Source organism: Pteropus vampyrus, unplaced genomic scaffold (genome assembly GCF_000151845.1).
Source record: "Pteropus vampyrus isolate Shadow unplaced genomic scaffold, Pvam_2.0 Scaffold98, whole genome shotgun sequence".
Lineage (NCBI taxonomy): Eukaryota > Metazoa > Chordata > Mammalia > Chiroptera > Pteropodidae > Pteropus > Pteropus vampyrus.
Window position 1 is genome coordinate 3,156,996 of NW_011888879.1, and position 25,644 is coordinate 3,182,639.

Genomic DNA, 25,644 nt, shown 5'->3' on the forward strand with positions numbered 1-25,644 from the left:
TAATATCAACATGAGTACAAATTTCTATTCTTGAAGAAAATGATGGAAAAAGAAAATGTGTTAGAGGGTGGGATTATAAATGATTTGTTCCTACTGTCACCACTTACAAATACATTTTATTTATTATTCAATAATGTTTTATATTTTCACAAAAATTTCAACAAAGTATTTTACATTTAATACTACTGATTAAATTAGTCTAAATTATAATTCCAGTTTTTAGCATTAGTTATGTTACATATTTAAGTTCAAAGTTCACTCTCAAATATCTTTACTATTAGAGTATAGTAGGTATGGTTCTTCAAAAATAGAAGTTTTATCCTTTTTTTAGTATTATATTTTTCTTATATCGATATTAAAAGTATCTTGTATTTATATTAATTGAGAGGACAGATTAGTGGTGTGAACTTGATAATGCCGATGGTTCATTCATTTATTCAATAAATTTATGAGCGCCTACTGGATGCTGGGTAGTGTTTTTTGTGCTGCACCTACATCAACACATAAAACAAATTCCATATCCTGGTCATGGATACATTCCAGTGTCATGATGTTATATTAGCATTTAACACTGTTTTGAGAACTTGACAAACATGAATTCATTTCACTCTCGCATATGTGATAAGGATGGTGGACTAGAGGAACTTTTATTTTTACTTTTCCATTCAATGGTTACATAGATCTTTATCTCTAGAAAATTTTCATGCTCTAAATTCAGTGCTTCTTCTATGGTGGGAAGATGACCTATAATTTTCACAGTAGATAAGACAGATTCTGTTAGCGATGAAAAATATATGGTGATTAATCTCAAATGGAGATCTGGAGATAAACTGCTGTAGGTACAACTTGCATTTAATATGTCATACTGTGGAGGTTCCTGATAAGAGGAGGTGAAAAATATGGGTACTCTGATGGCAGCTGTAACTTAGGGGTGTTGAAGACTTGTCCTTGCCTACATCTCATCTTAGATATTTTTAGTTTTACTGTTTAAGGACATAGAACAGGAGGGAGACAATTCATCTGGTGCACATGGGAATCAACTGTGGACTTTAAATCTGCTCGTATTACACTTTAATCAATTGAATAATGATTGGAAAATGTGATAGGAGAGGAAAATGTCTTCACAAAACTAATAATTTTATAAATATCAGTAGTAAATATTTAATTCATGGTTCATTTTCTCCATTTTTATATATTCCTTGATTGTTTAGCCTATAATCAATTATATGCTTATAGAATAAAAATATTTCAAAAGTAGTTCAGCTAAACAAAGGATGATTGAACCCGTATTCTCAGAGCAAGTATAATTTACTTTTGAAAGTTTTTTATCTGCTGTAAAGCTATGTAAGAGTAAAGTGGCATCATTATTAGCATTGATTACTTTGAGTTGTTATACCTGATTTGTGTAAGTCAATTGAAATTAATTATAAAAGAGAATAAAATAGCATTTTCACTTGCTAATTTGCTGATAATAGTGTGTGTAGGTAGCTTTGTGTGTATGTTAAAAATCAATGAATCTCTATCGACTTCTCTTTCTCCCTCTTACTATTTTTAGAAGTGGAATGTTAGTCAGACCAAGATCCGCATCATCTCAACAATCATATTTATACTGTTTGGGTGTGTGCTCTTTGTTGCTCTGCCTGCGATCATATTCAAGCACATAGAAGGCTGGAGTGCCCTGGATGCCATTTATTTTGTGGTTATCACTTTAACAACCATTGGATTTGGTGACTACGTTGCAGGTAAGTTTCTCCTGGGACCAACGCTGCCCTCCTAACCCTTGTCTCTTAGATTTTTCACTTGGGTTTGCAGCACAATGACTATGGTAGTTTCCTAAGGTTGCCATAACTAAGTACCACCAACTGGATGGCTTTAAACAAAACAAATTCATTTTCTCACGGAAGTTCAAAATCAAGGTAGATTCTGGTGGAATCCTCCCTTGCCTCACTCTGGCTTCTGGTGGATGCCATCAGTCCTTGCTTGCAGCTGCATCACTCCCATCTCTGCTTCTGTCATCGTGTGGCCTTCTCCCTGTGTCTCTATCACTGTGTCTAAATTCCATTGTTCTTATAAGGGCACCAGTCATTTTGAATTCAAAGCCCACTCTATTCCAATATGACATCGTAATTAATTACATCTGTAAGAACCTTATTTCTAAATAAGGCCACGTTTGGCAGTCCTGGGGGTTAGGACTTCAACATACATTTTGGAAGACACAATTAATCTGTAACAGTGACAAAGTCAGCAAAAAAGTTATTCTATGACAATGGAGGTAAGCAGAAGGGTACAGTTAAACATTTATTTTTTATTCTATGAAAGAAATTTAAATCGCTGATTGTTCAGAATTTCATTCCCACCCTCATTTTGGAAATAAATATCTGCCTTTTAATTTTTTTTAAAGGTGCAAGAATTTGAGTTAAACTTATCTTTGCTCTTTTTATTTAGACCTTTTCATGTCTTAGTTTTAAAAACATCTGCAAACTTCAAAAGATATTCTTAGCCTCTTTAAATCTTCTTTTCTCTTGATATTTACTTTCTTTAATTTTCAAATCTCAGGATGATATTTTGACCTTAGCTATAGAGTCCACATTTTTTAATTAATGTTTTTTAAATTTTTCCTATGTATGTTTCTATATATGTTATTTTGATTGTTGTTTGCTTTATTATTGTAGCTTGTAGGTCTTACATTCCTATCATTTCAATACTCTTTCCCAGTTATATTAGTCAATTATTACTGTTCTAACTCCAATTTTAAATGGATTATAATAATAATGGTAAAAATAATATAATAATGCTCTATCATGGACCATTTCATCAACTCCTGAAAATTTAAACTATTCTTTTAAAAAAATTCAGTTTGAAGTATTAGAAAAACATGCTGAACATTATAGTGCCATTAAATTTTCCAGAATAAATTCACCAGCCTAATTGAGTTTTAGGAGACTCGTTTTCTTTTTCTTTTTCTTTTTTTTTTTTTTCACTTTCTGATTATTTACTATCCCCTTTCTTGACCCAAACTTCTTAATTATTTTTAGGAAAGAAGATATGTTGTATAATTCTATAAAATCTTAGAGAAGGCTGATAGTTCATATGTTTTTACTGATTGGTTAGTTACTGTTTAACCTGGCAAAGCCTTCTTTTCCAGGGAATATATACTCTCCTTGAAGATGGGGATATTTTCATGAGTGAAGCTTTACTTTTAGTCAAAAAATACTATTTACACATCTCTGTACTGGATAGAGGCCCTGGGAAAGGAGAGCTTGTCATTCTGCAGAAGATCTTTTTAGTTTTCTAATTAGCAAAGTATGGAGAGAAGACTCTCAGACATATGTAGGAAGAGCTTCTGTCCTAAAACACCCATTTTTCTACCTCTTATAAAGTTGTATAATTGGCTTAAGTAGAAGTGGAAAGTGCATTTATACAGAAGAAAGTGAGACACAGTGATGATAACAAAATATGTACTTGTGGTATGTTAATCTTAGGCTTTTGTACCACTTAATAAATTAATTATGAAGTCTCATAATAAGTGTGGAATATATAGGTATTAAGTGATACAGCTTCTATTTTCAGGCCAACAGCCTGTATTGCAAGTATTATTTTATTTAATTTTAAATTTTTTATGGTAACACATAGTTTTATTTATTTATTAGCTTTATTGAGATATAATTGACAAGTAAAACTGTGAGATATAAATGTACATCTTGGTGATTTGATACATGTGTACATTATCAAAAGATTCCCACCATCTAGTTAATTAACACGTCTATCAACTCACATATTTATTCTTGTTTTTCTTATGAGAATATTTAAGTTTTAATTTCTTAGCAAATTCCAATGATACAGTACAGTGCATGTGTTATTTTCAACAATTGACAGGCTGTGTCAGTCCAGTATGTGGCCCTCGTGGTTTGTGACTCTAAGAAAAACAAAAATTATAAATAAAAAAAAATGTGGGTGGAATCCTAAAATAATGTTGTATATTTGTGACCACAGTATGAACTGGTGTAGGAAGAAGAGAACAAATATTTTTACTTCATGGTTTTGTAGAAGATGAAAAAATTTTTTTAACTTACCTTAAGAGATCAACACTCTGAAACTGGCTAGATCACGTGGGTCTGTTAGTAGCCAGTCTCAAAGGCCTGAGGAGAGAAATTCAGTGAAAACATCTTGTGTTTATCAGTGGGGACCCTGAAGTTGGGGTCATGGCACAGTATTGTGGGGGAACGGGGTAATGAAATGACATTTGCGTGGCAATTTTTAGTTTAATAAACATCTTTATTATTACTAGGATTTTATTTCATTGCAATCCTCTTTAATTTTACAGAGGAAATAATGAAAAATCATAGAAACATACTTTGTTAATAATTAACAAAGCAGTATGATATGATTAAAAGTGACAAGCACTGAAAGATAAATTAGAGAAGAGGCAGATTGACACTAGTTTTGTTGCCACATTTGTCTCCTTAATTTATGTATTTTATAGCTATTTTGATCTTTGTGAAACTGTAGGACACTGTTCCTCGTATCATAGTCTTTTCTTAATAATTAAAAAAAAATTTTTTTTAATTCTTTAATGCCACCACATATTTGACCCCTTTGACTCCATCTACCTCCCTCCTCCCCCTGTCTTTATATGTGAGGTCCTTGTGCTCAGGGGCATTTTTGGAATGAGAATGTGGACAAGGGGGCAGGTATGGCAAAGGTGGCTTAAGAAATATGTGTCCTTTACAAACTTCTTTGGAAAAACAGAAATTATGAGGTTTTTTTTTTTCTAAAGGATCTTCAAAAAGAATTGCCTCATGTAGTTCAACATAAAAATAGTCTTTGTGACAATAAAGTAAAATTGTAAACTACTTTGTGAGTATAAAGTAAAATTACTCACTGAGTTAAGATGAGGACTCCATCTGGGAAATATCAGATGTTTGCTTTTTAGAACCTTCTCTCGTGCTCTTAGACGTCACTACAGATAGTATTCTCACTCAATTTTAATATACTTGCTGAGGGAAAGCAGGAGGCATTGCTCTAACTTGAACTTTTTCAACTTTCTATTGGTCCACAAATCTCAAAAGAAAATGAAAATGGACCTCCTATAGTGCATACTCACTGTCTGATGCTTTTTCTCAGGCTCGTCAACCCTACTCTAATTAGGATGAGGGTTCAATTACACTGTTGTATTGAACATGGAAGACAAATTAAAGAACGTATTCTTCAAACTGTGGTGTTATTAAAGGCGAAGGAGTAAGTTTTAGAAAGTGATGTATAAATATTTAGGATATAGGTTGTAACCTGAGTGTAATTATCAGGAACATCTCAAGAACAACATGTGACGATGTGGTATTTTAGAGCAGAACTCTGTAACAGAGTACTCGTCCACATGGCAGGTAGACTTTCTACCATGGGAAGGAAATCGGACAATTATTTCTGTATATTCTTAAACCTCACTTTTTACTTTTTATTTTTCATATGTCATATTGTTCATGATATCATATATTAGAGCCTAATAGATTTCTAATTCACAAATAGCTATATATTTAAATTTGTACATGCAGACACTTTTCATTGGTGACATTGAGTCAAAAGATTTAGAGACCACTAGTCAAGACAAAAAGTCATAGTGTTCAGGTTTCTCTGTGTATATGACTGAACAGAGGAATTCAACTTTTGGTAATTTTTCTGCAGGAAGAGCTCTCACAGCAAATTTTAATTTTATACTTATATTTATGCAAGGAATGGGTTTTAGTGGCTGATTGGCTATCTTAGTGATTGGTATCTGCTTCTTCCTGATTCCTCTTTTTGTTCTTTGACTAGTTTTCAATGTTGTAGAGCTAAAAACAACATGGAGGGGACATAGTGGCATGCCAACACTTTTATTTTACACGTGAATAAACACACCCCTATTGCTAAGAACAGTGCGTACCAAGCAACCCTTCCTAATACATGAGAGGAGATAAAGTAAATTATTTAGCAAAGTATCATGTACTTGATTTTACTAGTGCCTATAATAATTTACAGTCAAATTTGTAGAGCGGTAAGTTAAATAAATGGCACATTATATTTGAGAATTAACTATTGATTTCCTGTGTTCTGTTTATTAACTTTTGTCATTTTATTTTTTATTTGATGAGAAGTCTGGAGCTAAGTTGCTAAATTATGCTTGCCTTATAGACTGCGTGCTAAATCAGCCTTTCTTCATTAAAATCGAAAAAGTAATATTAATTATTTGGACATGTGTGAAAGATTGAATTCTACTTATTCGGTCTTGCTTTTACAATTTATCTTCTAAGTTTATGATTTAAAAGAAATTAGTTGGTGATTCTTTAAAATTGGAGAAAAGCCAAATTAATTATCTCATTTAACACAATTTGCTCTTATTTTTCAAAGCTGGTGTATTCTCTAAGAGATACTGTTAGGGTTAGAGTGGGTTATGCAACGAAGAACGCATTTCCACAGATTGTTTAGAAGCTGCCCAAAGAAGTCCTTAGAAATACTCCTTTTTGGAAACCAGGTTAGTTCATAAGAGATAATATGAATTAGTGAAAGCCAGATGCAAATTTATAGTTTCACAAGTTAGTGAGCTCACTCATATTACCAACTTTTCTAATAAAAATGAAAAATTTAGCAAAAAATTTAGATGTTCTAAGAACTCTCCATGGTTGTTATTGTGAAAACACATTTTCCATCTGAGCATAAATTTATTGAGTCATCTAAATATATCTTCTTGGAATTTTGATCAGTGAAATTTGGTACACTTAGTCGAATAATAAAATTGTCTTCATCTCACAGGTAGTTATTGAATGCTTACTGGGTGAATCAGGTTTTATGCTTAGTGCCTTGTGTTTCTCTATATAGAAAATATAATTTGGGAATATCCTAGGTCAGATTCTTCTGGTGCACTTAACATTTACTAAATTTTTACAAACTTTTACAATTGTATAGTCATTTGTCATCACATTTTTTGACCTGGAAAAAATATATTTGTATATCTCATATTAAGCATTAAATTTTCTTGGAATTATATTTTCAAAGTCATTATTGGAAATGTAGTTTTTAGTAAACACACTGTTTTCCCTTATAACATGACTCATTGAGTAGCATGCTCAGAGCTAGCTTAATTAATGGAAGGGAATTGTATCATGAAAACATATAAATCTCTGTGAAAAAGCCATGGCAAGTTTCTTTTTCTGTTAGCTTGTCTAAAATAGTTTGTTCCAGTAGATACCCTGTAGAAAACAGTTCCTGATATTGCCTGACTGCAACTGTATCAGAGGCTATTTATTAACATTGCTATTGTTCAGCTGATCACTGAGTAAAAGTTTGCCAGGAATTCAACAAATAACAAAGAAATGCCTGATGAAGAGAGAGGGCCACTGAAGAACAGTCAGTACCACCACCACCACCACAATGGATCAGAGTAATTGCTTTGATTGGAAAGAGAGGGCTTATATGACTGCTGGGGAGAAGTAGTATATTAATAATTTATTCATTCATTTATTCATTCATTCAGATAGCAGTGAGCACATATTGGATATTTGATACTGTGTTTTACACTTGAGGATAATGATTGCCTATACCTATGGAACAGGATGTTTTAAATCTGGGAACAATTAAGTTTAACAGTGAACATTTCTTTCTTCCTGGCAGTTTTTCTGTTTGATAATTCTACCAGGGGTCCGGTAAACCCTTGATTCAGCCAATGGCTCACAGAGAACTCACAAAAGAATTGATTGCTGTCTTCTTGATTAATTAAATGGAGTTGATCCAAACCATTCAGAAGTCCTAGAGACTGTGGACAAAACAAGAAGTATTTAACTTCTACGATTCAGAATGGATGTACAGAAGCATCGGAGAAATATATGGGGAAGAAAAAAGAGAAGGAAAACGTTCAGTGATTAATAGTTATGGCTTAGAGACGCAGGCAGTAAACTGTACTGTTTAATGAAAAAGACTCCAGTAGATTGCTCCGTAGTGAGACGTAAAGATAATTTCTAGAGATAACAATTGTGTACATCTTTTATACTGTAGAGTTCCATCCTCGTAAAGGATGAGCGAGTGAGAAAGTGGTTTGATCCTTCTTTTTTATGATCACGAGACATTTTAATGGTAGTTTTCCTAATTTTAGATCAAGTACCTAGCAGGAAATGGCCAACTTCTTGAATATTGAAATTGAAAATCCCAAAATATAGATTCAAATCCTAAAGAAGTTTAGTTACTTTTTTTGGTCTTGTGTTTTTCTGACTTAATAGTATGTGAGAAGTTTTGATTTAGTAGGTGAGCTGTTGTTTAGTACTGAAGTCATATTTTCATTTTTTAAAAAGAAAACAATTTACAACATTACTGGAAGAGCCTATTAGTTCTTGAAGCACAGAGAAAATATTTCATTCAGTTAAATTGCTTTACTATAAAAAAAGAAAAATATGCTAAAACAGAAAATGTTTTTTTCTCCTTTTACATTAAGGCAGCGTGGCTTTGATTAATAAATATAAAGTTAAACAAACTCCAAAAATTGAAATCAATATTTGATATCTGAACTCTAATACTTATAGACCAGTGTAAGAAATAATCCCCATTTTCTTTAGAACAAAGTCATATGTCTCTCTCTATATTTTATAATACATATATCATTTTAAAAATCCAGAATTGATAATCTTAGTCCAGAATGGCTAGATGATTCCTAAGATATATCTCTTATTATTTTTTTTCCTTGATAAGTATTCTGTGCCTCAGGAGCATCATAGAGAAAGAATTAAATTTAAGGGGAAAGATCATTGTATACTCGAGCTCTTTAGAGCAAAATAGGGCCCACTGCTGGAAGCTGTTGGAATAAGGACAGAAGCAAGGTAAGGAGCCTTCTGATAAAATAGTACTTATCTTAAGATCCTCCTGGTATCTAGGTTAGACTCCTGAAGAGAAGAGGTACATCTTATTTGATTTAGCGTTTCCAGCCCTAGCTACGTGTCTACCATGCAGTGTAGGGGTGTGTGTGAGGGGGGCAAGGCTGGTGGATAAGTGATGGGAAGGACAGTAGCTGAGATCATAGGTGACATAAACAGACAGGTCAATGGAAAAAGCCTGAGCTATGGAGCCAGGCAGGCCTGGGTTCGATTCTAGCTCTGTTGCCTCCTTTTCTGTGAGACCTGACACATGTGTATTTTGTTGATTGTTTTTGTTTTTGTTTTTTTTTACATCTACCAAGACTATGACTTCTCTTAATTGCAAAGTGCAAAGTGGGGACACTTACTGTTGGATTTTCAGGGAGCCAGTAAATCTTTCACTCTCGAGTTCTGGAACAGACTGTAAGAGTGATGGCAATTGAATTTCCATCTTAATTACTGATAAATGCAGCTGGAGGTATGGCTTAAATTAACGCACAAATGGTCTTCCTAATAGATCTGTCCTAAAATTGGTGGAAATGTGAGGAGTGAAAATGTAGCTTCCCTCAAATGTTTAGGAAACCCATCTGGGGAGAGAATGAGTTCTGAGCAATAATCCCAGCCTGACCTTTGCTGGGCTACCTTTTTAGTACCTATAATTTAATCTGCTAGATTAGATTAGGCTCTGGCTGATTTCCTTATTTAAGCACCTAGGAGAAGAAATCTGGAGAGAAAATGGCACCATTTAAAGGAGGTCATCACATATCATATGAGAGTCAGGAAGAGACCTATTTTAACTACTTGGAAAAGTTTATAAGTTTCCTGAAACCTTTGTACTTCCACCCCTCTTTGCTATTTTTATTGCCATCTGTCTGCTCTCCTATAACGATTAGCCAAAAAAACTCTTAAAATGGAAAGGATTTGTGTGTGTATTTTCGGTGGCAACAAAGAAAACAGCGATGAGGTGGCTATTCCTGCCAAGTGGGTGAGGAACCCAAGAAGAGAGAGTGGGTTGTGGCATCCTGCAAGCCACATCTCGGGAGTCCGTGGAAAGAAAAAATAATAATGGCGTGGCTGAGTGGACATGGGGCCAGGGGGTGTATGAGGAATGAATCCAGGACAGAGAAATTATCCTAAGGTCTTAACTAGCAAGAGACCCATGGACAGGTTTCTCAGAGTAGCCAGACTAAAATTAATGCTCGAAACAGCCAAAAATATTTTTTTAAGTGTTTCCTAATTTGAAAACAAAACTAAGAATTCTATTTAGCAAGTTATCTTAACATTACAGATAATTTAATTTGGATAAGATTCTTGAATCAAGAGAATTGAATGATGTGGAAATTAATTCCTAAATCTTAGATATTAGAAAGTGAATAGGAGTTGTGAGTTTTTGACAATACTCCCATATACATCAGTTTTTTTCCTAGATCTTTTGATGGCCAGTATTTCATCTTAGGAGTGGCAATTAAGAATGGGAACCCCCGCTCCCCAACTTCCCCCAACTGTGGCTTAGAATTTGCTAAAACTTGTGGGGTAAACATTTTATCCAAATATAAACCTTTTAGTGATTAAGCTAATTTACTCTTTTCAAACTGTGACATCCTGTTTATAAGAAAGGAGACTTATAAAAAAGTCATCTTGAGCATGGACTAACTTCTAAAATCAACATCTTGGTGAATTTAAGTGTTAAGTGAGTCACAACTATTTGGATGAAGATTTTTTGGTTTTGAAAGAGAAAGTACTTGGAAAAAATGTCATTTGGGTTTTATTGAAATGGAAACATTTGAAAAATAGAATTTGCTAGTGAGCCTATCATATAACAAGTTTCCACACACATTTCTTAAGTCGCTTCTGTGAATTTGTAGAGTTGCATCTCCCATGGGCCACGTCTTAACCATAATGAGATGCATTTAGCCTCTGTAATCCTTCCCAGAAATGATATTTTTAAAAACGCTGCACAAGGTAAAAATTTTCACAATATTTTGAAGGTAATATATTTACTTTGAAATCGAATTCCTAAAATGATTTGTACCAAATGAAAGTTGAAGTTATGTCTATTAACATTATTTGCCTGATAGCAAAATGTTCTCTTTTTCCTTTGATCCTTTAATACTTAAAAAATATCATTGTGGGCAACTTAAACCCTAATTTATATACAGTAATGTTATAGTCAAAATTTTATATTTGATTCTAATGTACGCTTGCTAGTTATTAGCTGCTCTTTTGATTGTATGGATTGAATTTTTGGAAATCGAGAACATCCTTGATCCTTGTACATCCCCAGTTTCTGTGCTGTTGATTCAAAAATCCTTATCTCTTGCTCTGCCCCATTAAGTGTTAGATCTGTGTTAAAGGGTCCTACTGGGTGTCTTTGCCTGTTTATACCTCAAGCACTTGAAACCTATCGTGTCTCAGTTTAAATTACTTCTCTTTTCTCTTCTCTTCTCTTCAAGCCACTGTTCCTTCCCCTTTGTGTCCTGTTCATTTGCTGACACCATCTCCCAAGCAAGGGTCTCTGGTCATCCTAGAGACTTCCTTTCACTTATCACACCAACTAACTGGTGATCAGTCCCTGACCATGCTGCCCCTAAAATGCCTCTTCTTTCCATTCAAGCCCTCATCAGGCATAATAATTTCTTCGCTTTTCAGAGCATGTTTCTCACAAGACGTCCCTGTCAATCCTTCCTTCTCTGCCACGAGATCTTTCTGCACATATATTCAAACGTGAATTTAGGACTTATCTGTCTATAAACTTGTACGTACTCCCCACTGCGTGAGGAATAAGTCCTTACATCCTGACACGACTTACTTTTTCTAGATTCTTTTCTTTCTCCCATCTGCTCCCTGGCCCCCATCCCTATGTAGGTTTAGCCGCTACTTAAAAGTCCTTTGAATATGCCATATATTTTCACACTGAACTTTTCTCCGTTTTGGTCCTCATCATTTAAGATGCATTTTCTCCCTTTTTACCTTCCCTCTTCCAGAAGTGAAAATCATGTCTTCTATGTCCTCTCCTAGAACTATTTTATTCTCTTTCTCTGGATATACTCCATTATGGTTAATTATCTATGTGGGGATTTCTCAGGCTAAATTATGAATTTCTCAAGAGAGAGAGACTTTTTTCCCTTTCTCGTGAAAAAAAAAATAACTGCTTAGTTTTGGGGATTTAATAAGTAGCTCATTAATATGTGTTGAAATAGGGATGTGTTGAAATGTTTGCAGATTCTCATAGGTGAGGTTACTGTGTACTAAATGGATGGAGAAGTGATGAAGATTCAAGTAAAGCAAAATAACTCCTTTGCCGATTATTTTCTTGAGAGCTAGGGATTTAAATGTATGAAAAACATGGGAATTCATTTGAAAAGTCTGACAATAATGAATGGCAGTCTCACCTGAAAATAACTATTTGTTCAAATTACACCCATTAAGTTATTGTCTCTGACATTTGTTATTTATCCATCGAATCGATAATTTTAAAATAAGAACCACTCGTTGAATTGGTTGTTCAGTGTGAATTGATTGGCAATAAGGTAAATATACTAAGTTAAATACATACCAAAAACAACAAAAAATGTTTCTCTGTTTTCCGTTACAACAGGGGTGGAAGAAGAAACTAGTATACAAGGAATACTAAATGGGAGACCTAATTATAAGAGATTATAATAAGCAAAAAAGAAACATGGAGCAAGAAAAAAATCATTATGACCTGGAGAAGTAATGAAATGCTTCATTAAGAAAAACTTATTTAACTGGTTCTTGAAAACTAGATCAAAATCATTACATGAGGGAAAATGAGGAATTCCATATGAAAAAAATAACATGGAACAATTGACAAGAAGCTTTTGTTTCGCAAGTCAAAATTCAATTGATAATTTTGGCAAATATCTATGTGGACTTTTATGAATTTGAAGTGATTTTGTTCTCCTGTGTTGTTTTTCTCACAGGTGGATCAGATATTGAATATCTAGACTTCTATAAGCCTGTCGTGTGGTTTTGGATCCTTGTGGGACTTGCTTATTTTGCGGCTGTCCTGAGCATGATTGGAGACTGGCTCCGAGTGATATCAAAAAAGACAAAGGAAGAGGTGAGAATTAAAACAGTTGTAAAAACACTTCTATTTAGCTAATTCAGTAAAGGGGTCTTTTTAACAAAGATTTTAAAATATTTAAATGTTATTTAAATTTTTAATGTTTATGTTTGGTATGAATTGACTGTATGAGGCTATCATATGAGTTATAATTCATTCACTTTAACAGATACTTGCTAAAGACTTCTATGTACCAGTTACCATCTACATACTAATTGTAATCTTGAATGAAAAAAGATGTAATTGAAAATATCTTCTTCATTATTTCTTTTTCTTCTTTCTTTTGTTTCATTTCTTTTTTTCCTCAAAGGAACAAAGTAAATTTTATTTCATTAAGAAAAATACAATAGAATATTTGTGTCAAGATATCAGTAGCATGGAAAGTGAATGTACTATATAATATTGAATTTTTCTTACAGTATTATTTCCTTTTTCTTAGGTTTATATAAATGTGTGTAAGGGCACATGTATACACACACATAGACATCCCAAAACTGTAGTGTTATGGCCAGTTTCCATATATACACATATCAGCTGCTCAAAAGAGAACTTTTACCTATTTTGACCAACTTTATGTATAGAAATGAACATTAGAATTTTGACCCATGACTTTGGAAAATTTGAAATTTAAATCTTGATTGTAAAATTTTATAGTTTTGAAATTAAATTCTGATTTAATATTTTCAGGTCCAGAAGTACTATTAGTTTGAGTGTGACAGAGTAATGTTTTATAACGAATTCTGTATTTTTTGCTTCTGGGTCTTAGCCAAATTTACTAATTTTTCGAGAGGACAACAAATCTATAAAACCTGCACTTACAGTACCCATTGTCTTCCTTTAATTATCCCCTTCATTTCATTATTCCGGTGTTTATAGGCCAAGAGACACCAAGTGTCAAAATCTTTGATTGATACAACAAGCACTATTATTTAAACTTATATCCAAAAGAAATAGAATAAGAGGAAATGATAAAATTATTTTCTCTCTACAAACAAGTATTTTATTTGAAACCTCTTAAGTCATGCAATTTCTTATTTATATCCAAGTTGCCTATAGTAATTAGAAAGAGAATAAGCTATCCAATATTTCCCATCAGAGGGAGAGAGAGATAGGGAGAGAGGGAGGGAGGTGGAGAATATTGTGGTTATTTTCACTTCAGTGTACTTTTTAAAATCTTGAGATGCTAAAAGAAAAAAGAAATTATAAATAGGACATGTTTTAGATGGCTAAAGGGAGAACTCAAACATGTAGCCATAAACCGGCTTTCTTTCAAATGGATATTTAAAAACACACAGGCATTCATTTTTTAAATAAAATAGAATTAAACAGAACATAGCTCTTATAGTTAGTTAAGAAAAGTATTGTTTTGCAAAATAGGTGCATCTATATATGCACACACATGTCTATATTAACGTTCTATATCTTATATGCATACGTGCATATGGACATACTAATAGTGTAGATCATGGTTAAAAGGTTTGAAAGCCACTAAGAAACATACAGAGCAAGGGGAAATTTTTTCTTTATGACGTTGGTATATTTGATTAAATATTAAAGAATATTTGGTTAAAGGTTAAAAATCTATACTATTAAAAACCAGTGCTTTGGGGGCTAGGACTAGCTGGTATGAAGCATTAACCCATTTTTCCAGAGCAGAGAGACAACCGTCTGTGTTAGTCTGCTCTGGCCGCCATAACAATGCACCCCAGACTGGGTGGCTGCAATAACCGAAATTTCTTTTTTTTCAATTATAGTAGACATTCAATACTATTTTATACTAAATATAGTATTTTATACTAATATATACTATTTTATACTAATAGTATAGTGGTTAGACATTTATATAATTTATGCAATGATCCCCCCGATTAGTACCCACCTGGCTCTATTTATTCTAGTTGATACAGTATTATCGATTATGTTCCCTATGCTGTATTTCACATCCTCATGACTATTTTGTAACTACCAATTTGTACTTAATCCCTTCACTTTTTTCACCCAGCCTCCCAATCCCCCTCTCATCTGGCAACCATCAAATAGATCTCTGTATCTGTGAGTCTGTTTCTGTTTGTTTGTTTATTTTGTTCTTTAGATTCCACATGTAAGTGGGATTATATGGTATTTATCTTTCTCAGTTTGACTTATTTCACTTGGCATAATCCATGTTGTTGCAAATGGTAAGAGTTCATCTTTTTTATGGCTAAGTAATATTACATTGTATATATGTACCATATCTTCTTTATCCAGTCATCTACCGATGGGCACTTAGGTTGCTTCTGTGTCTTGGCTATTGTAAATAGTACTGCAGTGAACATAGGGGTGCATAGATCTTTTCGAATTAGTGTTTTGGATTTCTTCGGATAAATACCCAGAAGTGGAATTGCTGGGTCATAAGGTAGTTCTATTTTTAGAACTAGTCTAAACAGTCTGAGGAACCTTCAGACTGTTTTCTATAGTGACTGTACCAATTTGCAATCCCACTAACAATGCATGAGGGTTCCCTTTTTCCCATAGCCTTGCCAACCCTTATTTTTTTTAATTTATTTGTTATTTGTTATTTATTGATGATAGCCATTCTGACAGGTGTGAGCTGATATCTCATTATGGTTTTAATTTGCATTCATTAGTGATGTTGAACATCTTTTCATATGTCTATTGGCCATCTGTATGTATTTTTTGGAGAAGTGTCTATTCAGGTCCTCTGCCCATTTTTTAATTGGATTGTTTGGTTTTTTGGTTTTGAGTTTTATGAGTTTTTTTATAAATTTTGGATATTAGCCCCTTATTGGATGTATCATTGGTGAATATCTTCTCCCATTCAGTATGCTGTCTTTTTGTTTTGTTGATGGTTTCTTTTGTGGTGCAAAAACTTTTTAGTTTAATGTAATCAGTACCATTTGTTTAATTTCTCTTTTGTTTCCCTTGCCCAAGGAGCTATATCAGAAAAACTAATTACTAAGAGCAATGTCAGAATTTACTGCCTATGTTTTCTTCTGGGAGTTTCATGCCTTCGGGTCTTACATTTAAGTGTTTAATCTATTTGATCTTATTCTTGTATATAGTTTAAGAAGGTAGTCCAGTTTCATTTTTTTGCATATATCTGTCCTGTTTTCCCAACATTATTTATTGAAGAGACTGTCTTTACCCCATTGTATATCTTTCCTCTTTTGTTATAGATTAAATGACTATATGGGCATGGGTTTATTTCTGGGCTCTTTATCCTGTTCCATCGATCTATGTGTCTGTTTTTATGCCAGTACCGTGCTGTTTTGATGACCATAGCCTTGTAGTATAGTGTGATGTCAGGTAGCATGATACCTCCAACTTTGTTCTCTTTTCTCAAGATTGTTGTGGCTATTTGGGATCTTCTGTGGTTTCATAAAAATTTTAGGATTATTTGTTCTAGTTCTGTGAAAAATGCCATTGGTATTTCGATAGGCATTGCATTAAATCTATAAACTGCTTTGGGTAGTATGGACATTTTAACGATGTTAATTTTTCCTATTCATGAGCGCAGTATATGCTTCCATTTATTTGTATCTTCTTTAATTTCTGTCTTCCATGTCTTATAATTTTCTGAGTACGGGTCTCTTACTTCCTTGCTTAAATTTATTGCTAGGTTATTTTATTTTTTGATGCAATCGCGATGAGATTGTTTTCTTAATTTGTCTTCCTGTTAGTTCATTATTGGTGTATAAAAGTGCAACAGATTTCTGAATATTAATTTTTTATCCTTCTACTTTATTAAATTTATTATCAGTTCTAACAGTTTTTTTGATGGAATCTTTAGAGTTCTCTCTGGACAGTACCATGTTATCTGGAAATAATGACAGTTTTACTTCTTCCTTTCCAATTTGGATGCCGGTTATAGAAATTTATTTTCTCACAATTCAGGAGGCTGGAGGTGCCAGCAAGGTTGGCTTCTGGTGCAGTCTCTCTCCTTGGCTTGCAGATGGAGCCTTCTTGTTCTCCTCACACGGCTTTTTCTCAGTGCACATGTGTGGAAAGAGAGAGCTCTGGTGGCTTTCCTCTTATTACGAGGACACCAGTGCTTCTGGATTAGGACTCCACCCTTATGACATCATTACCTCCTTTAAAGCCCTATCTTAATTACTTAATTACCTCCTTTAAAGTCCTGTCTCCAAATATAGTCATGTTGGGGCTTCCACATATGAATTTCTGGAGGTTACACTTCAGGCTATTCTTCCAAATCAATTTCACCTTCTACATTAACGGATTTATTTAATATGAAAAAGAAGTTCATGTGCCTACTTATGAGTGATCTTCATGATTCTCAACCAAAATTATGAGATGTATCATTGTATTTTCAGCCTATTAAACATTTATTATTATTATTTATTATTATTTTGGCTTCTATCTAGCCTTGTAAGTAACATGTCCTTTCTGATGACTGCATCTGTAGAAAGCTCATGTGAGGAAAGAATATGAGCAAGTTTATGTGAACCTTCTGGAGCTGCAGGTGCTCCAGACAGGTGAGCCATTTGAAATGGAGCTGTCAATTTTAGCAGTGGTGTGTTTTCTAATTTACAATGCAGTTTAAAGAAATGATAAAATTGGGTCACAAATTCAACAAAGAATATGAAGAAAGAAAAGAAAGACAATTTATAATTTATCTATAGATTATCAGGACCAAAATCTTTATAGATGAAATACTAAAATCTCTACAGTGATGGAAAAAATATTATTAGATAATTTTAGTTGAAATAACTCACTCAAGAGCATAATTAAGTGAAAACCAGCTAAATGTATTTTAGTTGTCATCTTTACAAAGATGAAACATGCCGGTGACTATTCACTGTGTATTCCTTACCTTCCATAACTAAACTATTCTGGATGCTCCAACTTTTAAAATCTTTCTAAATGTTTAGAAGCCATAAGATTATTTCCAGTTTTCAATTTCGATCAACAAAAATGCTAAATATTTTTGATAACTTGAATCCTCTCTATTAAAAAATGTAACTAGTACAGAATATAAAAATATAAAATAACATATAGCATCAAATTTCCAAATGTTAATACTAAAACACATGCTTTCTTTGAATGCAAAGATTTTGGCTAATAATAAATCCCAGTCTTATGATTTTTTTAAAAATAAATCTTCTTAAAGCATGTTGGTTAAGACATATAGCTCTAATCATATGTGGTCTTATTTCTTTGCGTGTATGTGTGTTAAAGTATATTCTGTTTCCAATAAAGACTAATTTTAATGAAAATATTATGTTTAGAAATAAGGAAAAATTGCTTTTGAGGAACATGCTGAAATAAAACATGTTGGTATAGCTAATCCATCTGAAATATTTGAAGAGGAAATGTTTAGAACAACATTGCATTGTTTTAGAAACATCACTTATAATTATAGTTGCTCTGCCGCTCCTCAAGGAAAATAATAATGACCTCAATAATTTTTCCACAGAGACATATGAGTTTCTGTAAAAGTGTTTGTTTCATTATTTTTAAGCTCTAATGGAGAGTAGGCACATGTTCAACAGTAAGAATTGGTATGACTAATTGTCTTTTCCTATGAAGCCATGTACGCTCTTCTGAGGAAATGATCTTTCCGTTTAGGAAATAAAGTTTATTTAGGTATCCTGGGTAATACGATAATACTGATATCTCAGGCAGGTGTAATAAAAATAGGATGTGATCACAAAATCAGAAGGTAAATTCCTAAGCAAGCAGGGAATTGTATCGATGTACCTGTACCACCGTGTTTGGAATGTTCCATGAGGCAGACACCACAGCCCCTACCACAGTGTGCCAGTGTTGTCAGGCCGTGTGGCCCTATAGCTGGCCACAGTGAGTGGTCAGCCAAACATCACCTCTTTACCCATACCATTTCCTTAGTCTCTGGAGGTGTTCATACAAATGGCGATGCTCAGTTTAGAAAACTGGCCTTACATCATATTGAGAAAACTCTTGTCAGTTGGAAAACTTTAGTGCCAAGAGGCCTTGAAAGACCGTCTCTGGAACTTATATTTGGCCTCAGCATTATGAAGGAAGCTTAGAATATGGAGGGACATAGTTTTCTTCTGCTGGTGAGAGCATTCGGTCTTCTTTGAACCTCACACAGGGTGGTGATGCCTCTCATCAGTGACAGCTAGGACTTGGAGGGTCTTGCTCTTGTCCAGAGATGGGCAATTAAAGAGCAGTGGCAGCCTGGTCTCAGGAAGGGTTGCAAGAGCACGCTTTATCATTATTTCTTGTGGGAGAAGTGCTTTTCATATGAAAGGCTTTACATGCCATTTGAAATAAGTTAGGCTTTATTCTGAAAACCTTAGGGAGCCATTGAAGGATTTTAAGAAGGGAAACAAATGATCTTGTCAACAGTGAGGAAGATGGATTAGAAACAAAACTGGATGCAAGAAATCAATTGAGAGAGAGTATTACAGGATTATTGCACAGAATAAGAGTCTACAGTAGCAGTGGGATAGAGATGAAAATACAGATTTCAAAATTATTTAGAGGATAGAAAGAACAATCCATTATCTGTGGACAGTAAAGAGAAAGGATGACATGTGTGATTTTAGCTTTGGATGGGATTATAAAACACAGGAAAATGAGAGATTCTGATTACATGAGAGGAGTAAGAATGCCATGTTTATATGTTGTAATTAATGGATGAGTTGGACATCAGATGGCTAATTCAAGTGTAGATGATTGGATATGCAAGCCTGGAATGTAGGAAGGATGGGAGCTGGAGAGAGAGTTTGGTGGGGTCATCACAACACAAGGACAATGGAAGTTGTGAGTACAGAAATATTCACCTAACGAAGATTCATTTGTTATTTGAAGACTTATTTGTTAGGAGATTATTTAAGGTACAGTTCATGCCTAAATCATTTATTTATTCATTGATTCAAAAGATATTCACTAAATACTGTATGATGAGCACTCTATTAGGTTCTGGGAGTAAATCTTCACCTGTGGTAGTTTGAGGCCGATCTCTGTATTAGAAGGATTACATAGGTGGTTCAGTTCCTTATTGGTCTTTATAATTTTTACTTTTCTTCTAGAGAGAGAAAAAGGAGTTTTGAATAACAAGGCACTGACCCTTTGATTAGTTCTTAAAATAGCCTGATTCTAATTTTTTCTCCTTCCTCCCTCCCTTCCTTTCTTTCTTTAATGTTCAGATAGCACATCAAACTTTGTAGTTGTTGCTTTGATTTGTAACCTGTTTGAGAGGGAGCATCACTATTTAATTCAAGTTTTTTCTTGTTTTTTTTTGTTTGTTTTTTTGTTTTTTTGGGTTTTTTTGGTGGTTATTCCCTTGTCGAGATACTAAAGTAATTATAAATGACTGAAGTAAGACTGTGGACACAACATACAATGATCATAAGTTTTCTTAGATTTATATTTTAATTCATATAACTCTTTTTTGGCTAAAAGTTAAGAATAACATATAATAGAGGCAAGCAGTATCACGGTGGGCCATTAAAAATAAGGCCCATATAAAGGGCCCTTCTTTTCTATCCCATGAGGAGGCTATGCTATGGGGGAACAGATCAGAGCAATCAGACTTTGAGATTCATCTGCTGGTCTCTGTTTGGTTCTGTCTAGTCATGCCAAGGAGAAAGTTCCTTCTCTTTCCAGTCCCAGACTCGGCTCAGCCAGTTATTATTTATTTAGTAAATAGTTAAAAAGAATAAAAAGAAAAGAAAAAATAACAATATAATATTTAAATTATGCTTTGAGGCAACAGTAACTCTCACACACTTATGCATGTCTAATTTCTGAACATAAGTAAATTTTTTGAACAGTCCTTTTGTAGAACCAAGACCCCAAATTATGTCTCTGTATAGTCTCAGTATTATGTTGCCTCATAAGAGCCTTTGCAAGTCAAATGTTAAGAAGTTCTCTGCAAGTCAAAAATAAGCCAGAAATAAAATAGGATTTGAGAGTGGTGAAAGTGGATATCCTTTTCTTTAACAATGTACTTTATTTCTTTTTTAAATATGAAATGAGCTCATGATACAAAGTGCTCAGCTCTCAAATAATTTTAATAAGGAAACTGAAGCACGGAGAGGTAAGGCAATTTGCTTAAGGTCACAGCTAGTAAGTGTAGAATTTGTAATCAGCCCAAATGACTTGACTCCTCAGCCCAGCCTTCTAGCCTCTTTGCTGTGAAGCTTTCCAAAGTTGGTTATGTATTGTCGTTATTGCTATTCTTTTCTTCTTCTTTTTATTTTATATGTAGGTAATATCAACACATTAGAAATAAGTATCCGAATCTGACTCATCATTTACTATGTAGCTACAGAGGAGGGCTTTATGAATTTAGTTTGGTCACTAATTGTGTTACTGTATAGATCAGTGACTCTTGAAAGCTAAAGTTTTAACATTCTTTTAAATGTGTAGAAATGATTTGTATGATTTCTAAAAAGCACATGAGCTTTGGGGCCCATAGAACTGAGATTTAATTCTGTCTTAACTCTGTGAATGTCACCAAAATATCTAATCTTTCTGAGTATCTATTTTCTAATAAAATGAGATTTAACCTCCTTTATGAAGCTGCTGTGAAGATTCAGTGGGAAGAGTGTGGGATGCGGCTCAATGCTTACTAAACACTTGTTCTCCCCCACAAGGGTTTCAGAAGAAATTAATATCAAATATTGCCCCAAATCAAATAATCTTGTGAAGTTCTAAGACTATCATCTCTGCATCATCATATATTGTTCTAGGTAGAGCATAAAATGCTGTGAGTACTTCCATATCTGAACCACTTATCTGGTTGAAATAATAAGTAAACACAAATGAAAAGATAAATAAGAAAACATTAAAGGTATATTATTGCTAGAATTTAATCACAAATCCAGAGTTCAGAACTGCTTAGGAAAAAAGGAGGTATAGGAATTTCAAATATGTTGGATGTTTTATGGGCTTGAAAACTAGTTTCTGCATTAAGTGTTTTTTAAATCTACTCATATTACTATTATCTTAATTCTTTTCTTGAATTAGAGCCACGGATTTTTCTAGTGTCCTGATGTGTGGACTGATGTGTGGACATTTGTATTTTCCTTTTATTAAACTGGGAGAGAATATTTCAATCGTTACTTTAAAAAATTAACACATGCAAGAAGATTCCTTTCTTTTAGGTTTTAAGTTGAATCTTCACTTTTTATAAATTGTATATTCTTTTTGCTTCAAGTATTTCACAGAATGTCATCTGGTAAAAGAAATTCAGAGTAATTTTTTCTATTCATTTGTTCGTAATAGGAAAGTCAGCTAATAGTTTTTGCCTCAAAGCACTTTATAAGTAATTTCATTTTCTTTAGCTAGAGAGAGCATTATAGGGATTTAATGCATCAAGATAATAATGTTATCTATCTCTTTTGACTGTTTTGAGACTCATCTGTTCTGAGAATTTGTGTTAGGAAAAGTGGCCACCGTGAACTTTGCTTTCAAAATTGTTTTTGGGCTTTCTTCTTCAAATATTGTGCTTCTTCAAAGTATCGTGCTTGCCTATATTCAAAGCTAAAATCAATCACATTTTACAAAAAATAAAACCTGTGTTTGCTGAGAACACAAGCAAATGTGTTTTCAAAGATGGATCAAAAACATGAATTTGTTTTCTGTTCCTCTTTATAGATGGCTCTTACTAAAAGAATATTATTTTGTTTGTGGTTGGTTGGAGCTGGAAGTAAGGGGGAACCATTGAAGTTTAATCAGGGTTTATTTGACTGTCTTTTTCAACAAAGTATAATGATTCGTTTAGTGTTCAGTGGATGGCACCGTAATTGTAGGAAGCAAATTTAGTTCTTCCTGCCTCGAACTTGATTTAAACCAAAAGAATGGCTTCCAATTAATGATATGTGTGTATGTGCACGCATGTACACACACACACATACACAGACACACACAGATATATCAAACCTCCTGTTTTTTTGAACAAAGAAGAACTCCTGTTAGTCATCAATGCTACTCATGAAACATTTCCGTTTGTCTCCCCTTCCAGACACATGTTAGCGTTGCTCTTCCTCTTCCCTGTGGTTGGTGAGCCATATGAATAGTTCTAGCCAATGAGTTGTGGGCAGAACTGATATGAGAGAATGGGAACAAGATTGAATTGTGCCTGTGAGCCCCTCAGAGATTACTCGCTTCTGGAACAATGACCATAGGAGATGATGGTGCTGTGTCAGCCTGGGCCCCTGACATATCATGGGCATTTAGCACAAGTGAGAAATTAACCTTTGCTAAATTTAAATCATTAAGATTGAGGGGCTGTTTGCTTTAAATTTTAACCTCTCCTATCCCCCGAATCCAGTAAAACACCATAAATGCCATTGCTCTAACTCAAGGAAAAAGTTAAAAAAATAATACTATGGAAGATTTAAACTTTATATGCTATGCTCATATTTGATGAGTTTAGTGTCAGTTTCTAAATCTCTGATGGATTTAGATGTATTATCTGCATATATATTATTTAAGATATTATATTATCTGTATTTATTTTAAGATCTGCTAGTAGTTTTATTTAAATAGAAGCATCAGGATAAGAGGTTAAGTAAAATAGAGCAACCTGCTTTTAAAGAAAACTATAGATGGACTTTAAATTGTATGAAGACCAGATATATCCATTCCTATAAAAAAGTAGTCTCTGCTCTCATTCAGGGTTATATACCCATTCAAGATTGGGTTTAAAGATATTGAATCTGTCTTATATGTAAGTGTCCCAGAATAAAGAATCATCTGATATTAAGTTTCATAAAACTAATACATAATACCAAAGTAATCACAGATATAAAAGAGCAGGATATCCTTATATAATATTATTTTGAAATTTATGAGGTCGAACCATATGATATTATTGATATTTAACTATTTTTGACCTTAAGAATCATAATTTTAATGGTGTTTACGAAGCAATTTCTACAAATATTGTAATTTTCATCATAATATATTCGTTAGATTATGACCTATACATGAGGCAAAATCATACTTGGCTAGAGATTTCTGGTATATTTTTTTAGTCATTACTTGGCTAAAAACTTTTCAAAATTCTATTTCGATTACGTATAGATCGATTATCTCATCTTAACTCGAAGACAGACCAATTTGTTGTACTTGCCTGTTCTGGAACTCCATCCCAGTTACACTTATCACTCTGGACCGTAGCTTGAATTTCCTCCCCTTTTTTCTCACTTGGCGGTGACATAACTGCTTCTCCTGATGCCGAAGCTCTCCCTGGGGCCACCTTCCTCTCATCATGAATGTAGAGTCCCTGCTTTACTCCCTATCACACAGCTAACGTAAGGCTAATGTAACTTTATGGAAGGCTTGAGAATAACTTGAGGGAATTACAGAGCAGAAAAGGAAAACTTTATGCTGGGTAATCAGATAATATTGCTCCTAGAGTCCATTGGTCATCTTCTCAAAGGGTCTCCTCTTGGCCATCTTGCTCTTCAACCCTTGGCTTGGTGGCATATTGCAGGGGTCTGCTTATCGTTCTATACGAGTTCTTTCTACTGGGTATTCCCTCTCTTGCATGCAGAAAACAAACCAGCGGAAGACCAGGTTGATACAATAATAATACAATATATATTATACATACGTAAAAAAAATACACACACAATATATGCAAATATACTCTCCCTCAAATGGAGATAGCCATTTAAATAATTAAAAATTATACAGGATGTTATAGTCTGAAGCAAGTCAATATGGGTTGCTTCCTTAGATGAGGTTCCTAAGAACAATGGATACGTACTCGACTTTTGTGTCTGTGATTAAACAGACAGACAGAGAAACACACGAACAAATGTGCTCACCAAAGTGCTCACCTCCATAATGAAAGGGGCCCGACTATAAGGATACGCTCTGGCTCCAGAACACGAGGCTGCTCATGGTTGCTGAAATGTATGTTTTTTTTTTCACCTTCGGAAGTTAAAAAAAAAAAAGAGCTTTTATCCTTGCTACACATAGTTATTCATAACCACTCTGGTTTTACTATTTTCATAATCTCTCTATGTCAGCAAGCACATAGTTATCTTTCGAGCCAAACATTTGTATGAAATATTGCCCTGTAGCTAGATAGAAAATCAATCATATACAAAAGAATTTATTTCCAAAATTGGAAACTATATGTATCAATATGATATGTTTCATTGAATTTTTTACAGATGCCAAGGTTTGTAATGTGTTGATGACCCCTTTCGTTCCTTGGTGCCTATTTGTGAGAAACTAAAATAGTTGTTCTAGTGAGGGTATTTTTATGCTGTTTACATTCAAACGTGCATGTATGCATATTTGTCTTTTTACATAAGTGTATGAATATGTATACATTCATATATATTCATTTTTACTCCTATTTTTGTCATTTCTACTACACTTTGAGAGCTTGTTGGACAGATTTAGCCTAAATATAAGTTTGGTTTTAGAACTGCTGTTTTGTATTCAACATACATTTCTGAATGAGCAATAAAGTCTGCAAAGACATATATAAGCAGAGAAGAATAAAAATTGATTTGCTATTTTGAAGCCACATGGACTACAACATACACACTTTGTCATAAATGTGAATTGACCAAAAGGCAGTAAGAATAGGCTGAGTATAGGAGAAATAAGGATTTCGCTGAATAATGTTTCTGATATGCAAGTTGGAGACTATTACGCCACCTGCAAAGGATCATACACAGCACAAATGGCTTCATTCCATCCTTGATTTGTTTG

The 25,644-nt window shown here is 33.7% G+C and overlaps 1 protein-coding gene across 6 annotated transcripts in view; it reads left to right on the forward strand.

The window, feature by feature from the left end:
• KCNK2 (potassium two pore domain channel subfamily K member 2) overlaps positions 1-25,644 on the forward strand; it is a 108,876-nt gene that overhangs the window by 58,337 nt on the left and 24,895 nt on the right. For all 6 annotated transcript variants that reach the window (XM_023533234.1, XM_011364536.2, XM_011364532.2 and 3 more), the window contains 2 exons: positions 1,556-1,742; positions 12,815-12,954. In XM_023533234.1, coding sequence (XP_023389002.1) covers positions 1,556-1,742; positions 12,815-12,954 — 327 coding nt within the window. The remainder of the gene's footprint in view (positions 1-1,555; positions 1,743-12,814; positions 12,955-25,644) is intronic.